At 34.1% G+C, this 14,289-nt stretch overlaps 1 protein-coding gene across 2 annotated transcripts in view; it reads right to left on the minus strand.

The window, feature by feature from the left end:
• Positions 1-1,021: 1,021 nt before the first annotated feature.
• The window catches only part of D2hgdh (D-2-hydroxyglutaric acid dehydrogenase), a 31,972-nt gene continuing 18,704 nt past the window's right edge, over positions 1,022-14,289 (minus strand). For both annotated transcript variants that reach the window (XM_081737047.1, XM_081737048.1), the window contains exons 7-8: positions 8,865-9,033; positions 1,022-1,447 (exon numbers count right to left, since the gene is read on the minus strand). In XM_081737047.1, coding sequence (XP_081593173.1) covers positions 1,197-1,447; positions 8,865-9,033 — 420 coding nt within the window. In that variant the 3' untranslated portion in view covers positions 1,022-1,196. The remainder of the gene's footprint in view (positions 1,448-8,864; positions 9,034-14,289) is intronic.

Here is a 14,289-nt window from a genome sequence, read left to right on the forward strand (position 1 = left end):
TCCTCAAACCAAGCCGCAACAGCCCCAGATGCGGAAATAAGCGTATTATCATCCTGGAATTTAATGTCATTACCCAGAAACAACATCTGGATCATAGGGTACACATGAGCTCATAAAATGGTAACATAAGCTCCTGGGACACCCTATATATATATATATATATATATATATATATATATATATATATATATATATATATATATATATATATATATATATATATATATATATATGTATATATGTATATATGTATATATATGCAAAAGTTCTAATTTGTTTCTTAAGTCAAGAGTCTTATAAATGTTTTGATACATTTCTGCAAACATACTTGTAATAATAAATAATTAGTGATTTAATTATTTCTGTCATGCAATACTAATAAAAATACTAATAACAAAACATACATCACGTATAACTGCATTTGTAGCGACAGTGAAAGTTCATCTTGATAAATTTAAAGAAGACATATAAAAGTAAATGTTGTACATTACAGAATTCGATTCACGCATGAACTTTCCCAAATGAATTGCATATCACAGAAGTTAGCTATTTTTATTATTGTAAGGAAAATAATCAAGAGAGTTTACTAAAATCATGTTAAACAATGTCATTACACACGGGAGCCATTGAAGACATACAAATCAGACTCATATTTAAGGGCCTTATGCAGAATCATTCTGACACGTGATTAGTGCTATACTAAAGAGTTCGACTATCATGTTTTCTACAGTAGTCAGGCCTTTAGTACGACGCTAATCGTACGTCAAAACGATTCTGCATAAGGCTTTAAGAGTTTTGCAGAAAAAAAAAATGTAATGCGAAAGCTTTTATGAATCCAATGTTCTTTCCTAAGAATTATATATCCAGATATTTTTGCTTTACTTCTTACCTCCACATGTTTGAAGTCTTTTCTCCGATAATATCCTGCAAGCCAGGAAAAAATATTTTCTATTTTAGTAGCTTGTAAAGGTACGTCTAGATGTAGAAGTTACAAATATAGTTATTTTGTCAGTGAGGAAGAAAACAATAGTAAAAAAAAAAAAAAAAAAAAAAAAAAAAAAAAATCCATAACCTTCAAGTTTAGCACCGAATATTAGTCCTTAAATCATGAAAGTAGTTTTCTTATTAATAGCGTGTTTACTTAAACTCAGTCATGTCCCATCCCAAGAGTTGTATTCGAACTATTAACGTATTCTTTATGGTAACATTTTATATGGATTGAGTATTCCTTTGGGATCCAATAATTTCTTGAGGTTTCTCATAACGTTGATGGCACTTGGAGATTTTGAATAGTGAATAAATTGCTTCTTTTTGAAACCAAGCCCATGTTCTGCACTGACACTTCCCTTCACTTTTGATGTCCATTCATATACATAGGGTTCTAGCTTGTTTAGTACTTTCTTGTCGTACTCTTTCGAAGTGACATTTAAGTGAAGATTGCCATCACCTGCAACAGAAAAAAAAGTGTGGTAATCAATTATGAATCAATCGATTGAGATTCCTCAATCAAAATGTGATAAGGCAGTATTACTTTATTGATACGTATGATAAGCCAAAGCAGTAGAAAATCTATTGAGTGGGAGGAGTTATTCACAAGTAGATTAGTACTTTTCATTGTTTTAGTGTTGTAAGTATATAATACATCTGTACCAACCTTGAAAGCTTTGATTTCATAAAGAGTTCAGAATAAGGTGATTGTGCATATAAGTTGTATTTCTAGAAGAAATATATTTTGTTTGATACTTCTATAAAATTGATTTCATAAGATATGAGTTGCTTTGCAGTCCGTGGTTGGGCAAGAAAACACCTCTGAGGAAGATGAGAGTCATTGAAAATTTTGGCAGTTATTAAACAACAGACGTGTGCAAGATTAGTCGACGTTAATACTAAATCTAATTTGCTCATTGGGTAGAATCCATCTCTCCGCACTTCGTGTCTTTTTATATATAGCCTAACCTTTTACTAACTTCTGTGCGTTATGACCTAACCTTTCTATTACATGAATATTCCAAGTGAAAATGTGCAGGAATAAGCGGGAAAGCAAACTCGGGCCTCCAGCTTACTATTGGTGCGCTAACCACTACGCCATCAAGCAAGGATCGACTCTCAATATTAAAAGTATGTTTTTATTTTTTTATTAGCGTAACAAGGTAAAAGAGAATAAGTGAGAAAGTGTACTTTTAGAGAGAGCAATCCTGGAGTTGCATTGAAAAAAAAAGCAAGGGTTTTCTCATTAAATAGTCATAAAATTCTAAGAAGTTCTGAGAAAATTAAGTTTACATTGTATCTCTGCTTTCGCAACTCTTAACATCTAGGCGATTGCGACTATCGGAGCAAATATTTCCCATAACAGAAAAGACACGTTCGGTAAAACCATTACTTACCATACATAATACAAATTGAACCCACTTGTACAAGTTTGGCATAATTTCATTTCCATATTTCTGAAACAAGAGATTCCACTTCGTTTCACATGGACTGTCTTTTTTTGCAGATAATATCAGCGAGACCTTTTTAATCGGAACAAATTCAGAGTACAGCGCATCCACATTTATTTGTTCCGTTAAATTTAATTTAGTCACTGCTTCCTCAAGATGTGACCACTCCAGCATAGTTCTTAACTTAAATCTGCTAAATCAATAAGACAGGATTTACATCACTCACAACCGTGGAACACAAAACTTAAACTCAAAGATTTACATCACTGAAATCAAAAGACTGCTGTAAGTAGTCGATAGCGCGTTGATAGAATCCATTAAATTTACTCTTCAAGTTGTTCTTTCTTTTACGTAGAAGCTCCCTGAAACACAAATTAACCTTAAAGCAATAAAATTCATCATGCAACCTTTCTGAAGTTCATTTAACAAACCTTTCATGATTTCAAACAACTCAGGGGAAGAACAGTTGCTTTCTTCAAGCAACAGGATTCTGCTATGGAAAATGCCCAAAATATTGTAGTACAAATACAGGTATGCTTCTTCTGGAGTTACTGAATTATCACTTCGAAGCCACTGGAAACAGATTTCCAAATTAGCGGATCACAGTCTTCCCCAAACTAAAAAAATAAGATTTAATGGCGAGCCATTTTTGCAACAGACGAGTCAGAGCAGGATAACGAGAAAGCTACCTCGTTGGTACGTGACGTAAAATATTTTGCCATTGTAACTCAACAAGCTCATAGAATTCCTTTAACTTAGCACCAATTTTTGCTGAAATTGAGAATTCATTATATATGTTATAATGTTTCAACATCCATGGCACCAAAAGCTTTGCCGGCTTGTTTAGCTACATTGAGAATAACATGACAGTTGTAGTTTGCAGCGATCAAGTTAGAATTGTCTTTCTTTAAGTTTTGGTAAACCGATCGGTGTATCCCATAAATAACAGCTGCATTGTTTGCTGTGTATGCCGTTACATTTCTGATATCCAAATTGTTGCTTTTTAAAATAGTTCTTATGCGATCTGCAATTGCGTTGGAAATTTCATTGCTGTCTTCGTAAAAATCTAGAACTCGGGTAGAAATTCCATCTTTAGAATAAAATTGTATATAAAGAGGGAAAAGGTTTTGATTCTTTCTGTTAGATGCATCACTTGAAATTGAAAAATAGGAGTTGCCCAATTTTTCATTAATGATTTCCACCGAATGAAGAGTCCTATAACTATTCTATCAGGCCTTGTTTCCATTTTGTACTAATACACAATAACACACTGAGCAAGGCTATGTGATAATATGTAAAAAACAGTATCACGTAACAGTTTCAACACAATAACTGTGTCTTCATCAGACTTCCACTCCTTCTGGCTGCTTGGGAGTTGGTCATCACTTATATTGTCTCCGGAGATCAACTTTTAATTAGGCTCCGCCCCTTCATTAAAAATAACACTTGTGTGGCTTTCACTTTCACTTTTTAGCTGCACACGTGTCCAATTAAAAGTTTACTTTTTTGGTTGGATACATTCTGTCCTCTAATTATCCTTATTTTCCTTATTAATTTTTCCTCTTTCTTTCTTCCTTTTCATTTCTTCTTCTTTAAGCAGAATCTTCTCCCACTCTTTATTTATCGAGAATCTTGCTTTCCAATTCATCACCTTGTCTCCTGCCCTCATAATCTCCCTAGCTTCCTTCCATTTTCTCACCAAAGTTCTGTCCTCTGCTTCTATGACCTCTCCTCCTTCCGATCCTATCCTGTGGTTTGTCTCTTTGTGATGCTTGTATATCGCATTGTTGTCCCTTTTCAATCTTACATCATCCTGGTGTTGTTTAATCCTTTCTTGCATTTTCTTTTTTGTTTCTCCTATGTAAATTTTGTTACACTCCGCGCATCCTACTCTATATATTACTCCCCTTTGATCTTTGTCCGCTACTGCTTTTCTCTTGGTTCTTCTTACTAATTCAATTATTCTGCTTCCTCCTTTCCTGTACGTCCTAATTCCTGCTTTCCGAAGTATTCCCTTTATCTTCTCTGTTTCCTTGCCTAGGCTTTCTATTCCAAACCATTTTTTGTTCTTGTTTTCTTCCTCTTTCTTTCCCTCTCTTGCTATGTCTCTTGTGATCTTATCCTCTTCGTTGTATCCATTTCCCCTTAGCTGTGTCCAGAACTTCTTTAAATCGGTTTTCCTCTATTCTTCATTTGAGTTTAGGTTGAAACTGTTACGTGATACTGTTTTTTACATATTATCACATAGCCTTGCTCAGTGTGTTATTGTGTATTAGTACGAATGAAGAGCTAAAACATAGAAACTATACTCTCGCATTTTGTTCGGCACAGGACAATTCACTAGCTATTTTTGAATCTGGGAAGCATTTCGGAGCAAGTTTAAAGTTACAGTCCATTGAGAGATAAGAATAACAGTGCTGAGTATGATGAATTACTTTGTGCAACTTTAGCTGGAGTCACCTTATTTTCTTCAGTAGTGTTCTTCTGTACAAAGAAATTAGTTAACACTTTACTTTCTGTCGCACTTCGTGCCTTTATTTTATGTTTCTCGAAAAATTCATGCGCTTTCATGGCTTTCAGACCATTCCATTTGATTAGGAATGTACTTAAACATACCTTGCACTTTGCGTTTTCACGTTTGTCTCCAATACACAACCAAGTATATGATTTCCTCCAATCTTTTTTATACGAACATATTCTTTTTCTTTTCCAAGATAAAGTACAAGGACTGTCACTTTCACTATCGTCATTATCATTCTCAAAAATTCGCTTTTGACATTTTACACAACACAGTCTGAACTAAGCACAATAAAAACTCGAGAATGTGTGCAGGCTTACATTACATAAACATCAACAGGATGAACAACTAGTAGGCTTATTGCTGTTTACTGAAAGTCGTATATCTAATTAGAAGGCCAAATTTCAACAATACTTTCACTGAAGCAATTTTACTATCAGGACACATACTTAAAACAAAGAACAGTTGAAAACTAGTCTTCCAACCTTTGTTTGTTACGTACTTTACACAAGCTCAGGAACAAACTATCCATCTCAGTCGATCACCCTCACTACTATGTAAGTCACTTGAAATGTTACATGAGTAACTATATTTACTTACAATTAGATTAATTTTAATAGCTTAATACAGACGTCATTTCGCTTCAAAAGGATTCCGTATTTAGAAAAATAATGACAAAAATTGCCGCTTCATTGTTTCTGTCAATTACAATCAATAATGGAAAGTGGTTTTTGTTGTGGCACAAAATGGAAAGAAAAAGAACCTATTTGGAGCTTGCGTTAGTGGTTCCAACTTATAATAACCCTCGGAAAAGAATACAAAACAGTTTATTATTCTTCTTCTATTATTATTATTATTACTTATTTATTATTATTTTTTTTTAAAGGCTAACGGTATTTAAAATTTCTGAAGCAGAAAATTAATGGACAAGACTTATGAAACTACTCGGTAATGCTTCTTTGAACCACTATGGCTTACGTATTATGATACAGATATGAAATGTAGATTTATAAATTTTCATATTCCCGGACATTTGGCGTCCGGAGTAGTAGGTGTTGTTCCGGACTCCGGCCGAATTAATGAATCCCCGGAATGTCCGGGTCAAACTCGGACGATTGGTAACCCTAATTGGTGCTCATACTTTCAACTATTTGGTCTAGGAATTAATTCGTGCGGTTGGTACGCACACATTGAAGCTGTAGTACAAACACAAAATACATAAATACCTTAAGAAAAATATTGTCCATCGCTAGCCACCACTTTCGCCCATCTGTCAGGCAATGTACGGATTCCGTGGCGAAAGAAGTCCTCATCCTTGGAAGTGATCCAGTCAGAGACCCACGTTTCGATATCTTCTGAAGAAGTAAACCGCTGTCCAATCAAATCGTTGTTCATGCAATCGAACAAGTAGTAGTCCGAAGGAGCAACGTCTGGTGAATACGGCGGGTGGGGTAAAACTTCCCATCCGACATTTTCTAAATAGGTTTTGACCGGTTTTGCGACATGTGGGCGAGCGTTATCATGTTGAACAATAAGTTTATCATGTCTGTTCTCCCATTCTGGTCGTGTTCTGGCCAGAGCTTGCTTCAAACGCATTAATTGTCGTCGATAACGTTCTCCATTCATAGTTTCACCCGGTTGCAGCAGCTCATAGTACACCACACCTTTCATATCCCACCATATGCACAGCATAACCTTTGCACAGTGAATATCTCGTTTTGGTTGTGATGGACCTGGTTCACCTGGTTTCACCCAGGCCTTTTTTCGTTTAGGGTTCTCGTAATGGATCCACTTCTCATCACCCGTAATAATTCGATGCAGAAACCCCTTTCTGCTCTGTCGTTGAAGCAGCAATTCGCAAATGGTTTTTCGTCTTTCAACGTCTCTGTCTTTCAATTCATGTGGAACCCAATGTGACATCTTTTGAATCATTCCCATGGCTTTCAAGCGTTTGGAGACTGTTGTTTGATCAACGCCTAATGCTGCTGCAAGTTGTTCCTGCGTTTGACACGAATCCTGCTCGAGCAATGCTGTCAATTCTTCGTCTTGAAATTTTTTTGGCTGTCCAGCTCGCTTTTGGTCTGCCAAGCCGAAATCACCACTTTTAAACCGTGCAAACCACTTCTGACACGTTCGCTCAGCTAGAGCATGGTCACCATACACTTCCACCAAAATACGATGACTTTCAGTCGCACTTTTCTGCATGTTAAAGTAATGCAGCAGGACACCCCGCAAAAACACTTTATCAGGCACAAATTGCGCCATGTTCACTTAACTACAAACTGGTGTTGTTGACGCTTTAATCCACTGCCCTATACTACGAACGATACGCGATGACAGGGGTTTGCAACACATGTGTGGATACAGGGAACTGTGGGACGCTCCGTTCGTTGCGCCATCTCTTGTCCACCCGCACGAATTAATTCCTAGACCAAAAATACATGGACTACACAAACTGCTCTCGTGCTTGGACAACTCAGTACCTATATTAATAAACACATAATGGTGGTTAAACTCGGTATTATGAGAAAATGAGCACTGATATCAAGAATGAAAGATGTGTGGATGTGCAGGGAAGTAACAGGTAGCGCAAGGACGCGGTATATCGGAGAATCAGGTTTGAGTCCCGTCTCAGTTCCGAACTTTTCTCCTCTGATTTGTAATTGAATTTGCGAGTCAAGAGGATGCGTTATAACGAAAATCAGTTCGTTGTGCATTTTAAAAAGAACCTATTTGGAGCTTGCGTTAGTGGTTCCAACTTATAATAACCCTCGGAAAAGAATACAAAACAGTTTATTCTTCTTCTTCTATTATTATTATTATTACTTATTTATTATTATTCGTGTTTTATTATTATTACTTATTTATTATTATTATTCGTGTTTTTACATAAAATCATTTAAAAAGATGTATCAGTAGTTAATAATACAGCTGTAGCGTCATTTTCGGTAAATCTGTTCAAATGGGAATTGGTACTGACAAGTGTACTAAAAGAAGAACTCTGAACTAGCACTGATTATGAAATTCAAAGTGGAAGACATATTAACACTAAGTTACTTTTAAATAAACTTGTCTTTTCTCTATACTAAAATGTGCTATAAATTTCTGTCTGTATTTTATCATTGATAATCGTCACATTACCTGTCGTGAAAATGCAAAAGCATGTAATCCTTCATTAGGAACAGTAAACACAATAATTCGGGACCATTTATTCTTCCGAAAAGTGAGAAAACTCTGGGTTTCAAAACAATTTGCCGCATTTGACGGACACAGAAGTATTAAAGTCTACACTGAATTAAAGGGCCGCTATGACAAGAAAGGTCATTATTTCCATCTGTTTGGACCCCTAAAAGAATTCCTCGGAGATCAATATTTCCACAATCATGATAAAATGAACCAGGCTTCCTTCAAATGGTCAGACATACGTAATTTTTTTTCTATACCGAAACCTCCCAGGTATTAGTTAAACGCTAGAATGAACATGTAACTGTAACAGGAGGTTATATGGAAAAGCAAGTGTAGTTTCTACTCCTAGATTATTATGATTCTTTATTTATTTTTTACAAAAAGCCCTGGATTGACCTGAACGCTCTCGTGTATATTCATAACAAATCAAAGCGAGTGTTCATTCAACCAGTCGTTTGAAACGGTAATACACGAGCTGCTCAATGGATTTGCCAAAAATTTCCCTTTTTAACTAATTAAATCACCAAATTGTATTCTCTGTAATTTCAAGAATGAATTTCCAGTATGATTTAGCAATTTGGAAGTTCTTTCAAAACACTGACAACCTGGATTATTCAACGTATTATCATAAGCAGATATTTACTTTTTTTAATAAGTGATTTTCGAAATTATTTCTTTGTTGAAAAAAAAAAAAAAAAAAAAAACTTATGCAACTAACTTACCGATGTGTCCATACCCACAACATCGTATCACATCAACATCTGAAAGATGTTCTCTTAACACAGGAACAATTTCATAGAACTTTGGTATCGGCGTCGATATGTCATATTTATACACATAGCCATCTCCTAGTAAACCTTCTGTTATTCTCTCTCTCAATTGCCAAATGTGCTAAAAGGGAAAAGTAATCTCATAATAATACTTTTTTTTTTTTAATCTTAAAACTAATTATAACAAAGGTATAAGTCAAATATTTTATTTTCAATATTGTTCATTTCTTATTGAGCAAAATTTACACACATTTAATAAAACATTAACATCTGGAATACTATCTTCGCTTGATAAAACAGGGGTGAGCGATAAACTTTCTGCACACAAATCCTTGCACCTAAAACTGTTTGGATTCTCCTCTTGAAAATCCTCAAAGACTAAACGAACTTCCAACCAAGAATTGCACGCCTTAGGGAATAGGAAGATTCAATATAAATAAGATTTTTCTAACTCTATATACAAAAGACTTACTCTAACAATAATGCTGTTTGGCTGATGGTTATCAAACATACATAACTTATTTCCATATATTAGAAAATATTTCCTATTCGCAAAGCATATGGTAGCGTAAAGTCTCCTCCATGTACCCACACGTTATGATTTTGCTAAATTAATTTGAGTCAGAATTTACTGTCAGCTGCTTACGAATTAAAATTAGTAAACAATTGCTCCCATGTCCTAATTTTTTGTATGCAATTGCTGAAATTTCAGTTGTTGAGACTGCCCTTTCTTTCGAGTCATTTCGCTGGGAATGATTTACAAGTTTGTTAAGTTTTAGCTAAGTAGTGAGAAGGTCAAGTTCTAAACTGTACAATGAATATTTTTAACAAAATGTTAATTATTAATTAATTATTTTATCAAATTGTGACTCAGGAATGTCTAAATATTTATTAATGTCGAAAGTTTGAATAGGCACCCCCACCTTCGCCAATGGCTTATTTATTTGAATAAACATACACTGTTGTTTCTATCAGATCTCATGGATTCTGCACAGTATAATGAAAAATCGTTTTCCATATGGTTAAGCTTCCGTTCTATAAAAAAAAACATACCATGATGGCTATAACAACTTCAAATACAGTAATGTTCCTGTTGCAATCATTTATTGAAGCTTCAATCTTTTGCGATTTTTTAAAACCAGTATATTGATGCTTGCCGCCTTCAACATGTTATCAGCAAGCGTTTAAGAGCATTCAGTCTCTTTCCTATTTCTCCAAGACATCAAACTGCACTAGTGGTGTCTTAGTATTTCCTAATATTAACCAAAAAATCACTAACTGAATAATTAGTTACTACAACTAATTTTTGTTTATGTGAACTTGTATTCGATGAATTTATTAATCTTCACCTTCAACAGAACAACCAATAATTCCAGGAAAGTTATTACCTGATTTCCTACATTTATTCAGAACGTGTTTATATAAAATAGTGTGTTATGGAGTATATTAGATTACGTGTCAAGGCGAAAGCAGATTCATTGGGATGTTAGAAAGGAATATAAGGACAATGATTAAAAATCATATTTAGAAAATTTCTATAAATAACATTTACGACAAACCTTAACACAAAATTATACGGAATACTGTTCATTCTTGCTTCTTCAGAATTACGTATTACTTACATAAAAATGGAAATTGATCAAAGCCAACACCTATATTTTAATAACTTTTGTCATAGTTCGATTTAATAAGCTTGTCACTTACTTCGATTTAATAACTTATGTTATCTATAATTTAATAACTTGTGTCACACTTCGGTTTAATAACCTGAGTCACCTATACTTTAATAATCTGTCACAGTTCGGTTTAATAACCTATGTCACCTACATTTTTATGACTTTTGTCACAATTCGGTTTGATAACCTGTGTCTTATATATTTTAATAACTTATGTCACACTTTGATTTAATAACCTTGTCACTTACTTCGGTTTAATAACCTGTGTCACCTATACTTTAATAACTTGTGTCACAGTTCGGTTTAATAATCTGCGTCACCTATATTTTAATAATTTGTGTCACAGTTTGGCATTCAATTATTGCCTTTATCAGACTCATTTTAACGAAGGGTATGACATGTTGTTGAATTGTAACACAGGCCTAAGAATGTAAGTGTTCGCTTCGGTCAGATTTGATTTTTTATCTGAAAACAACAAATCTTTCACAAGTTCAAATCATAATGTGTTAGAAAAAGATCAGGGTAGTCAATCTTAACCTTTCTTAACTATAGCTTATGTTTTCTCTTGGCTGCATATATGAGATATTAGATCACAATTGAAAAGGAACTATAGATAAGATCAATACCAATGATGGCTCAGCATACATCGCAATGATTCCTCCAACACAGATTTTTGCCTGTCTATTTTAACGTTTGTACTTGTGCAGTTCTCACCTGATTACTCCTACAGCATATTATATAAAAATCAAACCACTCTAAGGCTATTAACATTTTCTATTACATTAATATCAAAAGAATACAATAATTCTCAATATACAACATCCATTATATTTGAAAAGCCCGATTATCGATAAATAAAACAATTCCATGCTAACTCCCTGTTAGCATCTAAACACCGGATACTTTCTGCCCACAACTACGGCATTTATCACCCTCATATCTTCACTCTCAACACGGATTGAAAGGAATATTTACGAAACCATACTGCAAACGCACTACTAATTTGTCTTCAAATACCATTAAGAGGTTACCTAATTAGTGGATAAAATGATATTGTTGAAAGCTCGCAAAAATTTCAGTTAAAATCATAAATGTGTCAATAATTCTACCACAACTAGTTGTTCAGTTAGTGATTAATATTTACTATTGTCATATTGAAATTGTAATTTTGTAGATATTGAAGTATTAAGTTTTGTTTTAATACTGTAAAAGGCAGCAGCAGTACATTTCTATTAAGATGGGAAAAGAAGAAAAGCTGTGAAATACAATAAACTTAAGATGACTATTAATTAACAGTTTGAAGTATTTATGGTAAATATTAGAACTTGTCCTTCTAATTACTTACCAAACCTTTAATTTATTTCTAGCTAAAAAGCTCGAAAGAAAGTGACAACCCTCACGAGTGAAAATTCAGGAAGATTGAGCCTAGTAAATCTACTTACTTCGTATATCCTTATACATTATTTTATTTTTTAAACAAGAATTTTAGGAATAATCCAAAACATTGACCAAAAGATTGCGATCTTGGCCAAGAATCTTAGGAATGTTAAAAAAAAGTAATAAATAAATAAATAAATAAAAAGATTTCGATCTTGGCCAATAATTAGTTTTTGAATCAGAGGCTACAAAATTTTTGAACGGACCCCTAAATCAAGTTTTCGTATTTTCTACGGAATAAGCTTATCACACTAGTTAAGTGATAGTTTGGGTTTGGCTACACTATATGTAGTTCTTCAGATATAAGGCCTACAAGAAAATTTTTGATTGAAATATATTTGATCTTTTGATCCAAAAAGTAAAATAAACTAATGCATCGTTACATCTGTTACCTTGTAACTTATACAGGTTTCATTATAAGAAGGAACATTAACACTTAAAAAGCTGCCTCATTAACTAAATTGATTAGTTTGTTTGAAGTTTAACGTCAGTTTCAGAACCAACGCTATATGAGACGTGGACTTACAGCTTAACGTGGGATCCATAACACACAAATAGAATTCGGGATGCTAACCGTAAAGTCACGAAAGAGTTGCATCTTTACCTCTTGAAATAGAAGATCCGGACTCAATCCGCGCTGGGACTTCATATATTTTGGATCCATCTTAAACTAGATTCACATATCAATATAGGGTGTACCAAAAAGAACATTACAACTTTGAAAACACATATTTATTTATTTAGCTTACGGACATAGTTTTGGTGTCATTTTTGTAGCAAAATACATCGAGTTTTCTACCTTGTACCTAAAGAAATTCAATGTGGCTTTAATTAGTGATGCGGCACACACTCAATTTGAAGTCGATTTCTTGCCAAAAATTCCTTACGAGCAGTTATATCAGTGTCTTTTAATTCTTGCAGCATTTGCAATTTCTATGGTTTGAGATGCAACCGTTTTCTCAACACACGCCAAACCAAGGTATATAAAATAACAGGTAGCCCCAGTTCGCGATTAGCGTTCTGATTGGCTCCCTGTCCGTGACATCATGTGGAGGTATCTGTGAAAATTGTTTTCGCTTGCCTGCTTGTTACACTTCGCGCTTTATTCGCAAAACTGGATTCAATACATAACTATGATATTCCTTGTCTTTCCAAATACAAATAATGAGTTATTTCTACTCACAGATGAGACAATAATGTAATAAATATATAAATATCGTCAATAATGGTTAATTATCTATACAAATAAAAATGAATATGTTTACTCGCTAATTCATTCTAGAGCTTTGGATCGATTTTTATAATTTTTAGTACCGTACATGAGTTGACCTGGCCCTTATTACTTTGATTAAAGGGCGAATCCTAAGAGGTAGAAGGGGTTCAAAATTTGTACCTAAAATACAGTATCTCACGAACCTATCAAGTTAGGAAGATGAAACTCGGTATATAAACTCCTCATTAAGCTTAAAGAAAAACATGTCCCATTGTTTTTGAAAATTTCCGTTTTAAGGAAAGAGGGGGCATTTTCTATTCATTGTAACAATGTTTGATTGCTAACTTCTCCTCAACCAACTTTAACGATTTTTGGTACTTTAATGCAGCCAGGAGTAACTAACTTAGCCGAAATTGGTGTCCAGTCCATGATTTTCAGGATCACTGAAATGAATAGTGACCAACCCGATGCCGTTTAAAACCAAATTCATCCTCTTTGGGCGTGGGGAAGGGGTGGCATTATGGATTTTTGTCATTGCACTTTCATTGCAACGTAAATTCTAAGGGTGGAAAGAGTTCAAATACTTTCCATAAACCAATCCTCTCAATAAGAGCATTTCAGGTAGTAAAATACATAAAGCAAACACTATTCAAAATTTCAGAGATTCCGGGTAATATGCAATAACAAATTAGGTTAGGTTGTGTTAGGGTAGGTTAGGTTATGTTAGAAATCTAATCTACCCTAACCTAATATAACCGAATCTATCCTAACCTAATTTCATTAGGTTATGTTAAGTTAGGTCAGATTATAAATCTAACCTAACCCGGTGTATTTAGTGTGTATTAACCAAATTGTCAGAAATCGTGACAGCAAAATATTTCCTTTACATTACTAATATTTGTTTATTACTCAATATAAAACATTTTACAGTATGTATTACAGGTTATAAGTTGCACAGATATCTATAGAGTGGTATATATACATAAAAGAACCACCTTCACAGGGGAAAATTTGCAGTTACTTGTCTTACACTTTGCCCTTCGATTTATCG

The sequence above is a fragment of the Thermobia domestica genome, chromosome 13 (assembly GCF_964235325.1).
Source record: "Thermobia domestica chromosome 13, izTheDome1.hap1.1, whole genome shotgun sequence".
In the NCBI taxonomy this organism is placed as follows: domain Eukaryota; kingdom Metazoa; phylum Arthropoda; class Insecta; order Zygentoma; family Lepismatidae; genus Thermobia; species Thermobia domestica.